The sequence below is a fragment of the Indicator indicator genome, chromosome 28 (assembly GCF_027791375.1).
Source record: "Indicator indicator isolate 239-I01 chromosome 28, UM_Iind_1.1, whole genome shotgun sequence".
NCBI lineage: Eukaryota > Metazoa > Chordata > Aves > Piciformes > Indicatoridae > Indicator > Indicator indicator.
Window position 1 is genome coordinate 1771891 of NC_072037.1, and position 18063 is coordinate 1789953.

General features: G+C 52.9%; 1 protein-coding gene across 1 annotated transcript in view; it reads left to right on the forward strand.

The window, feature by feature from the left end:
- Positions 1 to 17682, forward strand: part of FKBP15 (FKBP prolyl isomerase family member 15) — a 35456-nt gene extending 17774 nt beyond the window's left edge. The window contains exons 15-29 of the mRNA XM_054393290.1: positions 472 to 565; positions 641 to 661; positions 1787 to 1896; positions 2741 to 2851; positions 3776 to 3870; positions 4637 to 4739; positions 8864 to 9035; positions 10068 to 10204; positions 11217 to 11372; positions 12410 to 12562; positions 13616 to 13726; positions 14741 to 14848; positions 15025 to 15761; positions 16495 to 16672; positions 17138 to 17682. Coding sequence (XP_054249265.1) covers positions 472 to 565; positions 641 to 661; positions 1787 to 1896; positions 2741 to 2851; positions 3776 to 3870; positions 4637 to 4739; positions 8864 to 9035; positions 10068 to 10204; positions 11217 to 11372; positions 12410 to 12562; positions 13616 to 13726; positions 14741 to 14848; positions 15025 to 15761; positions 16495 to 16672; positions 17138 to 17212 — 2361 coding nt within the window. The 3' untranslated portion in view covers positions 17213 to 17682. The remainder of the gene's footprint in view (positions 1 to 471; positions 566 to 640; positions 662 to 1786; positions 1897 to 2740; positions 2852 to 3775; positions 3871 to 4636; positions 4740 to 8863; positions 9036 to 10067; positions 10205 to 11216; positions 11373 to 12409; positions 12563 to 13615; positions 13727 to 14740; positions 14849 to 15024; positions 15762 to 16494; positions 16673 to 17137) is intronic.
- Positions 17683 to 18063: the final 381 nt, after the last annotated feature.

Here is an 18063-nt window from a genome sequence, read left to right on the forward strand (position 1 = left end):
CTGCATTGGATTTCTGCCTGAGAGGTGAGGTCCTTGTAGCATTTCCTTTGTCCCTCAGTCAGGTTGTTTAGCTCCTCTTGATGAGCCCTGAGCAGTAAAGTTGCAGTGTTTGAGCCCTTCGTAGGAGCAGCCTTGTGTTCAGGTTAGCATAGCTGAGAGTGAGCTGTTCACATGCTGATCCTTCTCTCTCAAGCAGAAGGGAACATGCTTTTCCTTAAACCTCAGCCAAAAAGGCAACTACTAAGCTGTGGGAACCTGAACCCCTAGCTAAGCCTTGGTAGAAGGGTGGCTGATCCTTTCCCTTTACCATAACTGTTGTGTAATTTGATTTCCAGCTCATTGATTCTTGTTTTTTCCTTCTTTCCAAGTTTTAGCATTGCTCTCAGGCTTAAAAACAATGACAACCACTGAAGTGTGGGGAAGGTGGGAGGTTTCAAACCATGCTCTGATCTCTGTATCTTGTTCTGCAAGGCATATCCAGGAATGGCATTTGCTTACCCCCAGACTGCTGCATCTGTTTCCCAGCTCCAGCCTGTAGCACAGATGTATCCTGCACCTTACCAAGGTAAGCTGCAAAACCAACACAGGATCAGAGAATGGTTTGGGTGGGAAGAGATCTTTAAAGATCATCCAATCCAAGGCCCCTGCCATCAGCAAGGATGTCTGCAACTAGAGCAGGTTGCTCAGAGCTTCAACCAACCTGACCTGAAATGGTTCCAGGGATGGGGCATCAAGCCTGATGGGGTTTTGCAGAAGGCTGCAGTACCTGCAGTGGACTCTATGCTGATTTAGGAGGCAGTGGTGGCACACACACACACTTTATCCTCTCTGCAGTGCTGTGCTCTTCCACACCTGGCATTGTAATACCAAATGGGACAAACAGTTCCCAATAAAAATCCAGTTTCCATGGATTCACAGAATGGTTTGGATTAGAAGGGACCTTAAAGATCATCTAGTTCCAAGCCCCCTGCCATAGGCAGGGACTCCTCCCATCAGCCCAGGTCACTCAAGGCCTCATTCAACCTGGCCTTGAACACCTGCAAGAAGGGGGCAGCCACAACCTCCCTGGGCAACCTGTGCCAGTGTCTCCCCACCCTCACTCTAAAGAATTTCTTCCTCATCTCCCCTCTCCCAGCTCAAAGTCATTACCCCTCACTCTATCCCCACAAGCCCTTTTTCTTACCTTAAGGAACTTCACACAGTGTGAAAGGGGATGATGGAATTTGCAGGTGTGCTCCCAAGGCTGTGCCTTACTGAAGGTATTTTATAGCTGGTGCCTCCAGTTATAACACTAAACAACTCTCCTGCCAGCCAGGGAAAGAATTTAAGTGCACATCTTGGGGACTTTACTAGGACATAACCCCACAAAGGGCACAATCTAGGAAGGCCTAAAGGCATTTAAAGAACTGTTCAGGTAATCCCTCTTGATGAAGACCTGAGTGTAGCTGAACCTTCCTTCAGTTCAAAGTCTCAGTAGCTAACCTTTGTTCCTGTTGGTTTTGTAGCTCTCTGTGCATGCTGCTGTTGTAGAGTGTCTGGGGGGCTCCTCTCTTGTTGACCCAAGTGCTGTCATGTGGCTCAGGAATTTCCTGCAGCCACAAACCTGCCTGTGATGTTCTTTGGAAAATACCTAAGGGTATTAGTTTTTCCAGATAAAAGGAGCATGGTATTTCTGGGCAGAGTCACTGTCCTATCTGCCAGGCTTCAAACTCAGGCTAAGCACTGGTTTTGATGTGTCTGCATGCAGGAATGTCCCCTGGTGACTGTAGGTCTCTTTCCATTCCAGCACCTGGGGATGTGACTTCCTTTTTGATGACAGAAGCTCGGCAGCACAACACTGAGATCCGAATGGCTGTTAGCAAAGTGGTGGACAAGATGGATCACCTGGCTGCCAAGGTAGCTGTGCCACAGGCTCTTGTGCTCCAGTTGGAGTCTGAGGAGTTGGCTCTGTGTGAATACCTGCATTAAGTTTGTAACTTGGGCACTGCCAGTGAAAATTCTGATGTTAGCAGATCTTGGAGTTGTGGCAGTTCAGCTGCTGGGAAAAATCTCAGCCTAAGATTGTGGCTTAAACATCACAGACTGCATTGTTAGGAGGGACCCTCAAAGGTCATCTTGTCCACCTCCCCTGCAGGCAGCAGGGACACCTCCAGCTAGATAATGGTACTCGGGGGCCCATTAAGTTTGACCTTGAATGTCTCCAGGGGTGGGGCCTACACCACCTCCCTGGGCAACCTGTTCAACTGCTTCACCACCCTCACTGCAGAACTTCCTCCTGATGTCCAACCTAAATCTGCCCTGCTCCTGTTTCAGACCATTGTCCCTTGTCCTATCCCCACAGCCCTTCTGAGCAGTCCCTCCCCAGCCTGCCTGTAGGTCCCCTGCAGATATAGAAATGCAGCTCTAAGTCTTCCTGGAGCCTTCTCTTCTCCAGGCTGAACAGCCCCAACTCTCCCAGCCTGTCTTCATAGGAGAGGTGCTCCAGCCCTCTGATATCTTGATCATCATATGGTGTCTTGTGTTGGGGGAGATTCACTGCCTTTCCGAAGGTGTCATAGAATCATTAAGGTTGAAAAAGACCTCCAAGAGCCTCAAGTCCAACCTTCTACCCAGCACCTCCTCCAGTATGTACCCTACAGCTGCTCAGGTGGAGCAATGAAATGGATCTTTGCAGATGTCTGACTCACACCTGCACCCATGAATTCATTTCATCTGGCTTAAGAAGGGCTTATCCCTGCAGGTGGAAGAGCTGAAGAAACAAAACACTGTTAACAGCTCCCTGCTGCCTGGTATCTCCTCTGTGACTATGGAAGCTTCCATGATCATGAGCAATATCCAGCGCATCATCCAGGTGAGCACTGCCAGCCTTACTTGGCTACTTCACACAATCAGAGTGCACTGGCTTGGAAGGGACCCTTGAAAGTCATCTGGCCCAACCCCCTTGCAGTCAGCAGGGACATCTCCAACTAGATCAGGAGATCTCCATAAGGAACTGGAGCCCAGTGTGTGGTGTTCTAGTGAGGACAGCTCAGCTGGATTGCCCCAGGTGTCCGTCCACCCATGTGTGCTCGTTTTGTATGGCCAAACCCAGCTGCCTAGGTGAGAGCAGGAGATTCCCACCTCTCTCTCCTGCAGCTCTTCTCAGCAGTTTGTGGTTTGGGTGAGAGCCTAGGTGAGAGCAGGAGATTCCCACCTCTCTCTCCTGCAGCTCTTCTCAGCAGTTTGTGGTTTGGGTGAGAGCCTAGGTGAGAGCAGGAGATTCCCACCTCTCTCTCCTGCAGCTCTTCTCAGCAGTTTGTGGTTTGGGTGAGAGCCTAGGTGAAAGCAGAAGATTCCTACCCCTCTCTCCAGCAGCTCTTCTCAGCAATCTGTGGTTTGGGTGCCTTCTGAGCCAGAACTGATATCTTGGCATTTAACAGGGTTGTGTGAGAGACATTCAGCCTCTTCTTCAACCCACAGCACCCTGCAGAGGGAGTTTCACAGCTGAAGTGCTGTGTTGCCAGAACCTCCTGCTTCTGGCTTCCCCTCCTTCATCTTTGTCTGTGCAGCAGCCTTACAGTCTTGGGCTTTGTGGGTGCCAAAGTCAACCAGACACAGTATTCTCTAGGATGGGGTTTGGCAACCACTGTCCATGCCCAAGCTGCCTTCCTGTGATCTTACCACAGAAGGTGCTAAGTCTCCCCTCCACTGTGCTGCATCTGTACAAAACAAAGGTGTAGGTGGTGCCACCAGGAAGCCTGATGAAGGTGAGTGCTCATGCTGGGCTGTGCTTTAGGAGAATGAGAGGCTGAAGCAAGAGATCTTTGAGAAGAGCAGTCGGATTGAGGAGCAGAACGAGAAGATCAGCGAACTGATTGAGCGCAACCAGAGGTGAGGAGCGGGGAGGAGGGTTCAGCCTCTCTGCATTTCATAGCATGGGCTGGGTTGGAAGGGACCTCCAAAGCTCATCAAGTCCAACCCCCTCTGCAGGCAGCAGGGACATCTCCACTAGATCAGGTTGCCTAGAGCCCTGTCCAGCCTCACCTTGAATATCTCCAGGGATGGAGCCTCAAGCACCTCCCTAGACAACCTGCTGCAGTGTTCCAGCAGCCTCATGGTGTAGAACTTGTTCCTAGACTTTCTAAAAACACTTTCTATCTTACACCTGGTCAGGTGTAACCAGGAGGTGTGTTCTTTAGGATAGAGTCATCTTCTGATACTCTGATTAGGGGTTTTTAAGTCATTGAAAGTGTGGAGTCCTTTCCCCTGCCTCTTTCTTCAGGGTGTATCTCCCAAACTGGTTGTGGGACATGGGGTGTGGTGTGCCTCATTCCACTGGTCTGTTCCATGAAATTAAGGAGAGATCTTGTTTAAGGAAGTGGCAAAGCTTGAGTGGCTATCAGGTTAGCAAAACTCCTTGCTGTGTGATAAACATCAGACTTGGTGCAGAGAGGTAAAGCTCTTACCCAAACTGATGTAATCTCTGCTGTGCCAGGCACACCAATTCCCAGCAGTCTGAGACCAGGCTCCTAGTGCAGGACATCCTGCAGAACTGTCTGGGGCTTGTCCTGAGGAGAGCTGCTCTGAAATCCCAGCTTTGCCAGCTGAGCCTTTTGCAGGCCTGTTAAAGCTCATGCAGCCTTTCTGCTGTTCACAGGTATGTGGAGCAAAGCAACTTGTTAATGGAGCAGAGGAACCACTCCCTGCAAACAACAACAGAGAGCACCCAGGCAAGAGTGCTGCATGCAGAGCAGGAGAAGGTAATGCTGACAGCAGGCAGAGCCCTAAGGCCTCTGGCTGCAGCCAGGGAAGGGGCTTGCCCCTGCACTAAAACATGCTGAAGCCTTCTTAGTCAAGACCTAAGCCACTTAGCAGATAACTGCAGTTCTGAACTTAGGTTTGGAAAGCTGTTTTGGGAAAAGAAAAAAAGTGAATGTTTTCATGGCTTTCATGAGCAAAGCAGCACAGAGGATATAAATATAGGTCCTCAGGCTGCTGTGGCTTTCATGTTTGTACCTGACAGGAAAGTGTCTGATTTATTATTAATTCCCTGGATTAAATGTGTCCATCCCAGGGCTTTGTTGGGTTGAAGATGTGCTTGATTTGACTTCACTGACAGTCAGGGAATTCAGCTGCTGTGTTGCTGACAGACTGAATGTAGCTGCCAGAACAATTATTTCCTACTAGTTTCTTCATTGCCTTTTTGCACTCCCTTTTTAAAACTAATCCACAGCTGAGTATTCTTACCAATAATGTTTTGTGATCTTTTTTTTTTTGTTTGAGAAATAGCTTTCAAACTAGTTCAGTGCCCTTGTGCATGGCTGTGTGACCTTTAATGCCTCTTCTAGACAGCCCAGGCAGGCTGGCTCTGAGCTCTGTGACTGCCTGATGCTTTCTGAAGCACTGGCTTCTTAAATCACACCAATCCTGTTTAATATCTTTACTGATGATCTAGATGAAGAGATGGAGTCCATCATTAGCAAGTTTGCAATATTTAGGTTGGACTTGATGATCTCTGAGGTCTTTTCCAATCTGGTTGATTCTGTGTGTGAACTTCAGTCTTGCACTGTGCTCCCCTGCTGAGTTCTGTATCACTCCAGCTCAAAAGTCAGATGAGAAATGCTGGCTCTGCATGAGAACCATAACCTGGTACATGGAAAAATGACAGAATACTGCAGCTGTCCAAAGAATACTGAAGGACAGAGCAGTGTGTAGCTGAGAATTCTGTGCTGGTGTGAGCAGACAGTGAAGCAGGGCTGTGATAGTTTGTGGGTGGTTGTTGTGGTTTTTTTTTTTTTTCCAGTGAGAGCCCAGGTCTCATGCTTGGAATATTTAGGCAGTGTGAGAGGCTCTACGCAGGGATAGATCAAATTAAAGTGATAAATGCAATTCCTTCATCAGTGAGCTTAACATCCACCTTGTGCAATAAATAACTTGGGGAGGAAGCATCTTTTGGAAGTACAAAAAGTGATCTGCAGGGATCTTTGGGGCCTCATCTTCATCAGTGATGACAGTTACATGAACAGCCTTCAGGGTAGAACAGAGAAGTCCTGGCTTGCACTGGGAGAAGAGTTCTGCTAGTTCCATGAGAGTATTGGCTGTAAATATGAAGGCAGGTATTGCTTCCTCTTGTTTAAGCTCACTTTCTGTGGCTGCTGAGATCCCTGTGGACAGACAGAATCAGGGAAGAGAAATTTAAGTTAGTTTTATTCTATAAATATATCTTCTAGCTTACATTTATTCTTTACTTTAAAAATAGAGGCTCGCTGTTTGTTTTGTGCTACAGGCCAGGCATCTGCACCCAGGAGCACTGAGAGGAGGTGTCAGTAGCTTGCTCCTTTTGGGCTCCAGATCTTGGACCCTTGCAGAGCACATCACAGCTTTAGGTGAAGGCTTCATAGAATCAGTCAGGGTTGGAAGGGACCACAAGGATCATCCAGTTCCAACCCCCCTGCCATGCCCAGGGACACCTCACACTACAGCAGGCTGGCCAGAGCCTCATCCAGCCTGGCTGCAAACACCTCCAGGGATGGAGCCTCAACCACCTCCCTGGACAACCCATTCCAGGCTCTCACCACTCTCATGGGCAAGAACTTCTTCCTCATGTCCAGTCTGAATCTCTCCATTTCCAGCTTTGTTCCATTCCCCCCAGTCCTGTCACTCCCTGATAGCCTAAAAAGTCCCTCCCCAGCTTTCTTGTAGCCCCCTTCAGATACTGGAAGGCCACAAGAAGGTCACCTTGGAGCCTTCTTTTCTCCAGACTGAACAGCCCCAACTCTCTCAGTCTGTCCTCATAGGAGAAGTGTTCCAGCCCTCTGCTCATCCTCAAGGCCCTTCTCTGGACACATTCATGTGCTATAACTTTGAGGGTGCTGGAGGCCTGGAGCAGGCTGCCCAGAGAGGTTGTGGAGTCTCCTTCTCTGGAGAGATTCCAAACCCCCCCCTAGCCACTGTGGTCCTGGGCAAGCTGCTGTGGGTGCTCTGCTTTAGCAGAGGGGTTGGACTGGGTGAGCTCCAAAGGTCCCTTCCAACCCTCACCATGCTGGAATTCTGGGATGAGTAATGCCCCACACTTCAGTGCAGTGAAGCAGTCACAGGTAGGAGGCCTTCCCCCCCTGAGGTGTAACACATCCATAAGAATACCTTTAGCTTCTTGCTTTTTAAGCCAGGCTTCACCCAGTCTAAGCTTTTATAGTTCTTGGAGTGATTTAAAGGCTTCTCTGGCATGCCTCAGGCTCCTGAAATGAAGCATTTTGCTGTCTCTGCTGAATGCCTTTGCCTTTCAAGTTGTTAACTCTTCCTGTTTCCTGTCACTGCTTTCTCTTCCTAGCACATGCTGCCCGTGGATCAGGGCTGGGACCAGGTGAGGCAGTGTCTGCTGACTGTGTAGGTGACAGGTAATTGTGCCCTAGCTAGTGCCAGCCCAGCTTCCTCTTCTACCAGCTAGAAGCTGATTCACATCAAAAGAATTGCCTCAGCTCTTGGATTAGCACAGCTCTCCAGCTTGGAAAAGTGCTTTCTGGCTGGGCCCCTCCTTCCTGGGCAGCCCTTTCAAAGAACTTTGTTACGTTACTGCTGTTTCACCTCCCCCACGGGAGGAACAGGACACAATCATCTGATTGTCAGAGCAGACATAGCTCACCTAAGATTCTTTGTACCTGAAAGCTGGAGGCTGGAGCTGAGCTAGTGTAGCTATGAAGCTTTCACTGCAGAAATGTAAGTCTAGTAGCAGTTGCTGGCAAGGATTCCCTCTTTATTTGCCATTAAAGACAAATATAAGTGTTTAAAACAGCCTTTAGAGGTGCCATGGGGTTTGGGTTTGGTTTCAGCAGGCTGGGAGTTAAGTGTCTTGGACTGCAGTGAGACACTTCTGGAAAGAAAGGCAAAGCAGATCCCTCTGTGGCCTGCCTCTGTTGAAATGCTGCTTCCTTTTCCAAGTGCTCAGTGTAGAACCCAGGCCAGCACCAATCCATCCTCACCAGAGTGGGGATGATTTCGCTCACAGCTCTGCTCTGCCAGCAGGTGGTGGTCCTAGCCTGAGGAGAAACACTGGAGTTCTTCCATGGGGATAAAGCAGAGGGAAACTCCAGCTCTCCTGAACAGGAAAGCCTGTTGGGAAGCTGAGTGTAGGCACAGATGGAGAAGCTGTTTAGAAGGGAAGTCTGTGCTGGGTGTAGCTCTGTCTTTGTAGAGCATCCTCTGAGTTTTGTGTCGTGCAGCAAGGTTGGGAACGTGACTTTGTTTGTCTTGATGCCCTGAGTCTCTCCTAGCACATTGTTGGACAAGTTGTCTGACAAGCTGTGTTTTACATGAGTCACTGACCCTGAGCAATGCTTCACCTGAGCAGGGCAACAAATTGCTGTGAGAGCTGAAATCCAGAAGGTCAGCCTGGCCCTTGCATGCACCTCCAGGTGGCTCTGTGCTGTGTGCTCTGGAGGGAGGCTGCTCTTCAGCCTGTGTTTTCTGTGGCTTTGCAGTGATTTGTAAGCTTATTGAAGATCACTCAGTGGTAGAGCCCAGGCTTTCACTTGAGGAGCTGCTGTCATAGCCTGGGAACTCCAAGCAGAGCCACACTGGTTCTAGTCCTATAAACAAGCCTAAGCTGGTCAGGAAAACCAAGCGTGGGGATGAAGTTTGTGGTGGCCTTGTGCAACTTGGTGGTCAGTCTGGACAGACTGCAGCCAAATGACTCACAGTAGCATGTCAAGAAATGGTTACCTCTTCAATCTGGAGGTGTCTGTGAAGGGCAGGACCCCAACACTTCCCCAGCTGAGGTCTCCAGTGCCTTGCCAGTTCTTCTTGTGCAAGCCCTCCTGGTGCCTCCTGACACACACTTACCCTTTTTGTTTTTAATTCCCATTCCCTGCTCCATTTTGTGGTACAGGCCAAAGTTGCAGAGGAGTTGGCAGGTGCCACAGCCCAGGTTTCCCAGCTGCAGCTGGAGCTGACTGCCCACCAGAAGAAGGAGATGGAGCTGCAGAAGCAGCTGTCTGCTGCTCTGCAGGAGGCAGAGCGACAGGAGGCACAGCTCAACAAACTGCAGGCCCAGTTAGCAGGTGAGGCTTCTTCTGCCTGCCCTGTGACAGCTTCTCTCTGTTGTTCACAGGGCAGGGATCCTGCCCCTGTGCTCAGCACTGCTAAGGTCACACCTTGAGTACTGAGGTCAGTTCTGGGCCCCTCGCTCCAAGGACATCGAGGGGCTGGAGAGTGTCCAGAGAAGGGCAACAAAGCTGGAGAAGGGTCTGGAGAACAGGGCTGGGGAGAAGCAGATGAGGGGCCTGGGGGTGTGTAATCTGGAGAACAGGCTGAGGGGAGACCTCATTGTTCTCTACAGCTCCCTGAAAGGAGGTTGCAGTGAGCTGGGGGTTGGTCTCTTCTCCCTAGTCTCAGGAGAGGAAATGGCCTCAAGTTGCTGCTGGGGAGGTTTAGGTTGGAGGTTAGGAAAAAATGTCTTTGCTGCAAGAGTGGTCAGGGATTGGCAGAGGCTGCCCAGGGAGGTGGTGGAGTCCCCATCCCTGGAGGTGATCAATACACCTGTGGCCATGGCACTTGGGGACATGGTTTAGTGTCCATGGTGGGGTTGGGTTGATTGGACCTTAGAGGGCTTTGCCACCCAAACAATTCTGTGATTCTTTTGACTTTTTTATAAGGCACAGGTTTTTCCTTTCTTCTGGAATATCTGTTCCTGCTTTCCCTAGGATAAATCCCAAGGCACTGAAGGAGGATGTTAGAGTACTGCAGTGTCTGAAGGGGGTGTGCATCCCACAAGGGATGTGGGCTGAACCAGAGACCAAACTCATCCATGCTGTCCCAGGGATGCCTTCTGTAGAAGCAGTCTCTTGGCACTGCTAACATCTTGTAGAGGAGCCAGAGGTGTTCCAGTGGTTGAAAGCTCAGATAAAAGCTGAGCTCTCAGCATGGCCACCCCCCAGAGGAAGCCCTTTACAAATCCAAGTTCCCACAGCAGGTGCAGGCTGTGTGCTGCATTTCATTGTGCAAGAGACACCATTCCCTCCTACCAGCCCCCCAGATGTGCTGACCTGAAATCCCTGTAGTGCTGACACCCACAGTGCAGTGTGTTTTGGCAGAGCTCCAGGAGGCCTCTGAGGACACACAGAGCAGATTCAAAGTGGAGAAGCAGAGCCGCAAGCAGCTGGAGATGAAGATCACAGCACTGGAAGAGGAGCTCACAGACCTCAGAGTGGAGAAGGAGACTCTGGAAAAGGTATGGGCAGTGGCAGCTCTGAAGAGCTGCAGGCTTCAGCTGGTTGCTGGAATTTATCCCAAAGTTCTTCCTTGCAGACATCCAGGTAAGGTAAATCTGGGCTCATCTGGAGGCAGGGATCCCTCTGCTGGTGAAGCCTTCCTGCTGATGTGATCTTGATTGATTTGTTACTGTTTATGTTGACCTTCCTGCTTTGAAATAATCTCAGCTGGATTATCATAGATTCATAGAATGGGTTGGGTTGGAAGGAACCTTAAAGCTCATCCAGTTCCAACCCCCTGCCATGGGCAGGGACACCTCCCACCAGCCCAGGGTCCTCAAGGCTTCATCCAGCCTTGCCTTGAACACCTCCAGGGAGGGGACAGCCACAGCCTCCCTGGGCAACCTGTTCCAGTGTCTCCCCAGCCTCACTCTAAAAGAATTTCTTCCTCATCTTCAGTCTCAGTCTCCCTTCTTCCACCTCAAAGCCCTCATCCTGGCACTCCCAGCCTTTGTCACAAGTCCCTCCCCAGCTCTCCTGGAGTCCCTTCCGGTCCTGGAAGGCTGCTCTAAGGTCTGCCTGGAGCCTTCTCTTGTACAGGCTGAAAAACTTCAACTCTCCCAGCCCCGACTCTCCCAGGCTCCCACAGGGGAGGGTCTCCAGCTCTCTGATCATCTTCATTGTCTCTTCTGTACCCTCTCTAGCAGTTCCCTGTCCCTCTTATGCTGGTGGCACCACAGCTGGCCCCAGCACTGCAGATGGGGTGTGAGCAGAGCAGAGGGCAGAATCCCCTCCCTGTGCTGCTGCTCTCCCTGCTCTGGATGCAGCTCAGCACACAGCTGCCTGCTGGGCTGCCAGGGACCATTGCTGGCTCCTGGGGAGTTTTGTCACCACCTGACACCCCCAAGGCCTTCTCCTCCAGACTGAGTTTGAAGTGATAAGATTCCCTGCTCAAATCAGATCTTTCTACACAGGCAGAACAAGCTACTCTGATGCAGTCTGGCCTGTTCAATGTCCTGTTGTCTACTGCAGAACCTGGCAGAGAGGAAGAAGAAATCCCTCTCAGAGAGAGCTCAGGCGGAGGAGGAGATGGAAGAACTGCGCCGATCCTACCAGCAGGAGCTGGACAAGCTCCGGCAGCTGCTGAAAAGGGCTCGGACCTCAACGGACCAAGCAGCAGCAGAGCAGGTGAGGAGCTGCAGGAGCTTCTCCAGCCAGCGTTCTGCAAAGGCTTGGAGGGAAACTACAGCTAGGAAGGAGTCACAAAAATGCTCAGACAGTGGAATAATGAAAACATTCCCTGCCTGATTTTAGGGTTGACTTCAACACAGGGTGCACTTTGGTGTCTCCTTAAAATGTCTTTGCTGCTCTTTGTTGGCCCTGCCTCTGGCCTGGGGATTTGCACTGATGTCCCTCTCAGGAATTGTGTTGAGTAGGTAGGAAGGTTGCCAGGTCCCAGCTGTTGTGACTGGAATCACAGACCCTGCTGTGGCAGCATTGGTGCAGCCTGGCATGCAGCAGCATTGTGGGGATCTGAGCAATGCTCAGCAAGAGCTAAAGGGTGGGGGGTAAGAGGCTGGGGCCAGACTCTGCTCAGTGGTGCCCAGTGACAGGACAAGGGGCACTGGGCACAAACTGGAACCCAGGAAATTCCATCTGAATAGGAAGAGGAAGTTGTTTGTTGTGAGGGTGCTGGAGGCCTGGAGCAGGCTGCCCAGAGAGGTTGTGGAGTCTCCTGTAGAGAGCTTCCAACCCCCCCTGGGCATTGTGTTCCTGGGCAAGCTGCTGTGGGTGCCCTGCTTTAGCAGGGGTTGGACTGGATGATCTTCAGAGGTCCCTTCCAGCCCCACCATGCTGGGATTCTGGGATCAGATTTAGACTGAGAGGAAATGAGAGGTACCAAACTGAGGTCACAGCAGAGAGAAGAATGCAGGCTGCTGGTGAGTGAAAGACTGCTTAGACAGAATGCCAAGAGAGCTGAAATCTGAGCCAGACCTTCAGGCCAGGCTGAGGGATTGTGGCCAGCACTGAACTTTGAGAGGTGTGGGCAGGAGCTGGGGACAGCTGCAGGGCTGCCACCTGCATGTAGGTGTTCCAGCCTGGGCCAGGAGATGACAATCAGCCCTGAGCTGTCAGCCACTTGTTATGCAAATGCAGGCCCTGTGTGTGCCCTTGCATGATGGGCATGTCCCTTGCATGATGCATCTCTCTTGCATGATGGGCAGCTGACACTCATCCAGGCAGAGCTGGAATCCCAGTGGGAAGCCAAATGTGAGCGCGCTCTGGCCTCAGCCAAGGAGCAGCACCTCAGGCAGTACCAGGAGGTGTGTGAGCAGAGGGATTCCCTGCAGCAGCAGATGGCCCACCTGGAAGAGAAGGTATGGAGCTGGTCTTCTTTGCCAGATAAGCACTAACTGTAACCAGCAGTTCTCTCCCACCTCATTGTGGCTTGGCTGTTTAGTTTCTTGACTTGTGGGATTAGTTCTTGCCCATGGGATGTGTCTGTCCCTGTTTCTGTTGCTCTGGGTTGGTGGGCTTGGGGAATTTGCTGCTGCAGTTCTGAATGAGGGGGAGCCAAGATGATGATGCTGGGCTTTGGTTAAAGCTACAGCTCCAATCTCTCCTGCTTGGAGCCCTGTTGTGAGTGACTGGTCTGGAGCTGAAGCTGTTCTGAGTGAGAGGGGCTGTGAGCTGATGGGCTCTGGTTCTTGTTTTTCAGCTTGCAGCTCTAAAACAGTCAAAAAAAGCAGAGGAGCAAAGATTGTCTGAGTTGCAGCAACGTTTGGAGCAGCTGGAGCCAGTCCAAGAGAAGGTAAAGGGAATAAGACAGCAGCTGAAGATGAACTGGAGTGCAGTGGACATCAGGAAAAATTCCTGACTGTGAAAGGGTTGTCAGGCACTGGAGGAATGGGCTGCCCTGGGAAGTGGGAGAGTCCCCATCCCTGGGGGCATTTAAAGGCCATGGAGATGTGGTGCTGAGGGTTTATCAGGGGGCTTGGCAGGCTTGGGTTAGCAGCTGGATTTGATCTTCAAGGTTCTTTCCAGCCTAGGATTCAGGTCACTGCCCTCAGCCTACTGATGTGCAGCGTAGCAAGACCATGAGTGCCAGAGTGTGACAGGGAAGGGAGAGCTTCATGCTGCTTCCAGCTAAGCAGAACAGGTCTCCTGGGAGACCCAGCCCTTGTGTCTCTGGGATCTCAGTAACACTGTACCCAGTCTGGGGGTTAATGGAACTTGAAGAGCTGATGACGTGGTTGTGGACCTCCAAGGTGTTGACTTGCTTGGGTGTCTTCACTTCGGTGCTGTCAGTATCAGCCAAGTCTTCTGCAGCTTTATCAAAGCCCTGCTCAGGAACTGTGCCCTCAGTTGAAGATGTCAGGGTGGCTGGGGGGTGCCTGTGGAGCTGTGGTGACTCTGGGTTTGCTTGGCAGTGCACAGCCCTGCAGTCTGAACTGGTGCTGCTGAGGGCTGCTTATGAGGAGCGCATCCGAGAGCTGGAGAGGCAGCAGGGTGGATCTGCAGCTGCAGGCTTCACAGAAGAAGTGAGTTGGGCTACCCAAATACTTCTCCTTACTGAGCACATCTTTACCTTGATTGATTTCTATTTCTGTCAAGTGCACCCTCACTCATTCTGCACACACCACCAAGCTGGGTGGCTGTGTCCATCTGCTGGGGGGCAGGGAGGCTCTGCAGAAAGATCTGGCCAGGCTGGAGGCCAACTGTGTGAGATTCAACAAGGCCAAGTGTCAAGAGCTGCACTTGGGCCACAACCACCCCATGCAGTACTGCAGGCTGGGGGCACAGTGGCTGGAGAGCTGCCCAGTAGAGAAGGACCTGAGGGCGATTGATGGGTGACTGAACATGAGCCAGCATGTGCCCAGGTGGCCAAGAAGGCCATCAGCATCCTGGCTTGCAGCAGGAAGTGTGGCCAGCAGGTCTGGAGGTGTGACTGTCCCCCTCTGTTTAGCACTGGTGAGGCCACAGTGGGTTCAGTTTTGGGCATTGGACATTGAGGGACTGAAGTGTGTCCAGAGAAGGGCAACAAAGCTGGGGAAGGGCCTTCAGGAATGGCTGAGGGACCTGGGGGTGTTTAGTCTGGGGAAGAGGGGGCTGAGGGGAGACCTCATTGCTCTCTAGAGCTCCCTGAAAGAAGGCTGGAGCCAGGGGGCAACTGGTCTCTTCTCACATGCCACAAGTGACAGGACAAGAGAAAACAGCCTCCTCCCAACGGGAGGTTTAGGTTGGACATTAGAAGAAACTTCTTTACAGAAAGGGTTCTCAGGCCCTGGCACAGGCTGCCCAGGGAGGTGGTGGAGTCCCCCTCCCTGGAGGTGTTTGGGAGCCTCATGGCTGTGGCAGAGTTTGATCATTAGATCCATAGAATGGGTTGGGTTGGAAGGGACCTTAGAGCTCATCCAGTGCCAACCCCCTGCCATGGGCAGGGACACCTCCCACCAGCCCAGGCTGCTCAAGGCCTCATCCAGCCTGGCTTTGAACACCTCCAGGGAGGGGGCATCCCCAGCCTGCTGCAGTGTTTCCTGTGCTCTCTGCTGCAGGTGAAGAAGATCATGAATGGTGTGTTCCAGTCTCTGCGGGGGGACTTTGAGCTGGACGAGACCTACAGCGGCAGGACGGTCCTGGGCCTTGTCATGAACACCATCAAGGTACAGAGTGCCAGGGGAGAGCAGGAGGGAGCTGGGGGAGCATTGGTGGGAGTCCTGGGCTGCCAACACACATTTCCCTTGAGTCTGAAGTAACTGTGAAGCAGAAGTCTGCTGTGGGTGGCTGTGGTGGTTGGTGTCTGGGGTGTAACCTACCTGCTCTCTGCTCCACTTCTCAGACTGTAACACTGCAGCTACTCAACAGGCAGCAGCAGAAGCCAGATGGTGACAGTGAACAGGAGGAATCTGGATCAGAAGCAGCAAGAGAGGAGGGGTCACCTGGAGCACAGGGTGACCAGGAGGAGCCTGTGCAGCACAGCCCAGCACAGAGTGGAGGGCTCCCAGCTGATCCTGAGGAGCCAGCTGCAGGCTCTGCAGTGTCCAACCAGGACAGCAACTCTGCTCCTCCCTCTGCCAGGCCCAGAACTCCTGAGGAGGAGCAGGCACCATGGAGCAGTGTGGTGGCAGAAGAGGAGCAGGTCCAGGGGAAGCCTCTCTGCCTGGATCCTGCTGAGGGGCCTGTGCTTGCAGGAGAGCCTCTTCCTGAGAGGGAGGGGAGCTCTGTCCCAGCTGAGCACAGTCAGGAGAGCTTTCCCACTGGGAATGCTGAGGCTGGACACAGGCCTTCTGGAGCATCTTTGCAGGCAGAAGCTGCAGACCATCCTGCTCTGGAAGCCAAGCCAGGAGCAGCAGATGAGGCAGTGCTTCCAGAAAAGCCAGCTAGGGAGCCTGGGGGTGGTTTAGAGCCCCCTCCCCTAAATGGTGAGGGAGGGAGCTGCCCAGATCCATTGGATGGAGCCAGCTCTGAGGAGAAGCCTGCTGCAGTGTCCAGCACAGCACAGCTGAGCTCAGCTATCACCAGAGAAACCCCAGGAGAGCAGGAACTGGGCTCCAGCCCTGGGCAGAAAGAGTCCAGGTAAGATGTGACTGCTGGGGTAGGCACAGCCCCACTGGGAACACAGAATTGCTTTGGTTGGAAGAGGCCAACCCTTAACCCAGCACTGCCAGGCACCACTGCACCATGGCCCTCAGCACCACATCTCCAGGGCTCTGAAATCTCTCCAGGGATGGGGACTCCACCACTGCTCTGGGCAGCCTGGGCCAGGCCTTGACAACCCTTATGGGGGAGAAATTGTTCCAAGCTAACCCTCCCCTGGGGCAACCTGGGGCCATTTCCTCTTGTCCTGTCACTTGTCACTAGGGAGAAGAGTCCAACCCCACCTGGCTCCAACCTCCTTCCAGGGAGGTCTCCCCTCAGCCTCCTCTTTTCCAGGCTGAACACCCCCAGCTCCCTCAGCAGCTCCTCCCCAGACCCCTCCCTGCCCTGCTGATGAGCTCAGTCTGGTGGCAGCAGCACCCCCAGAGGCTGGCACAGCCCTGCAGAGCCACACACTGGCATGGCTGAAGCTCCATCGTGGTGCCAGCTCTGGATGGCAGGGGCCAGGTGCTGGCTGAGTCCAGGCTGCCCAGGGCATGCCCTGCTGGGAGAGAGATGCAACTGAGGGTGGGGTGTGGGACAGGCTGCAGTGCCCCTGAACAGCAGTGCCCTGATGAACAGCTCCCAGCTGAGCCCCAGGGGGCTGTGCAGCTTCTCTAGGGTCTGATCCTGCTGGCTGCCAGGTGCCAGCATTGTTCTCTCTTTGCCTCAGAGACAAAAGTTGCATCAGCCTTCAAGAGAACTTGCAGAGCCAGGAAGTCATCACTGCCAGTGAGGTGAACTCTCTGTCTCCTCCTAGCCTCTTCCAGGATGACAACTTCTTTGCAGCAGCATCTCCCAGACCACTGAAGCCTCCAGCTGCCTCTGAAGAGGAGGATGAGGAGGAAGTGGTAAGTGTTGAGGGTTGGACTGGTTGAGGTCTCTTCCAGCCAGGTGTTTTCTGTGATTCTGTGTTTGGGAGCTGCTTCACTTGTCTGAAGTGTGTCCCGTGGCAGTGGGGCAGCCACTGGCTCCTGCTGGCTGAGCTCAGAGCTCCCCTCTGTGTAAATCACCAGGGGCTGGGACTGGCTGTTGTGGAGGGGGTGTCTGGGCTCAGGTGGTGATGACAAACTGCTGGCATCAAGTTAGTGAGACCTGCCAGGTTAACAGAAGGGGCGTAGTGGCTTGCCCTCTCCTGCCACCCTTAGCCTGTAGCCTCTCTCCTGGAGCATTAAAACATTGTGTGAGAGACACCAAAACCTCAGTCCTGAGGCTCCTGGGTGTCAGCTGATGGAGATTGCAGAGGCAGAGGCAGGCAGCAGTTGCTGAGAAGCTGTCACCTGAGCAGTTTCCCTCTGCTGTTTCCTGGCTGGCAGAGCATGAAGGGTCGTCCCCCTCCAGCCCCGCTCTTCGCTGACGATGACGACGATGATCTGGACTGGCTGGGATGAAGGACTGGCTGGGGAGCCTGGGAGCCCTCTCCTCTGGGCATGGCCATGGCCTCCTCTCTGCACTTGGCACTTAGCTGCCTATGTGGGACACTTGTGAACAAGCAAGGACTTGCCAGGCTCTTCGACTCTGCAGGCTGAAGGGACCTGGCAGCAGCTGGCTCTTTGCACTCATGGGCACTCAGACATGGCTCTGAGCTGGCAGGGGTTGGGATGAGCTGAGGGAACCAGTCCTGCTGCAGGCCTGCCTGCCCCTGCTGACTCACCTGGAACTCTGCAAACAGGAGCTTTGGGGAGTGCTCCAGAACAGCTCTGGCAGGACCCTGCAGTAAGTAAGTACTCCTGAAACACAGCAGACTAAAATCTCACTGCCTTCCCCACTGAACACCTCCCTGGAATATTCCTTAGTGCCCATGGTGGCTCCTGGGGACTCCACGCCACCTCAGCACCCTGTGTGAGCACTGCAGTGTGAGACTGGGCTGAGGGGCCTCAGGTTGGTGTTTCCTGTGAGCCACCAGCTGAGCACAGGCAGCCTGGGGAAAGCCAGGGGCTGGGGGAGCTGAGGTTGGATGTTTGCATGTGGAGAGCTGCAGCACACTGTTGCTGACCCTCAGCTGCCGGAGGCCAGGCTCTGGCACACCAACACTGCCAGCACAGCTCTGGCACTGGGGAATGGCTGTGGGAAGAGGCCAGAGCCCCAGCTGGGCTGTGTGCAGCCAGCTCCTCTCCCCCCTGCTTGCAGCCACAGGGGAGGTGTTTGGCTGACAGTGGCAGCAGCAATGCAGATGTGCAACCTGCTGCTCTCTAGAGTCACTGGAGGCAGCCAGGGCCCTCTCCTGTGCCTTTTTTTCTGC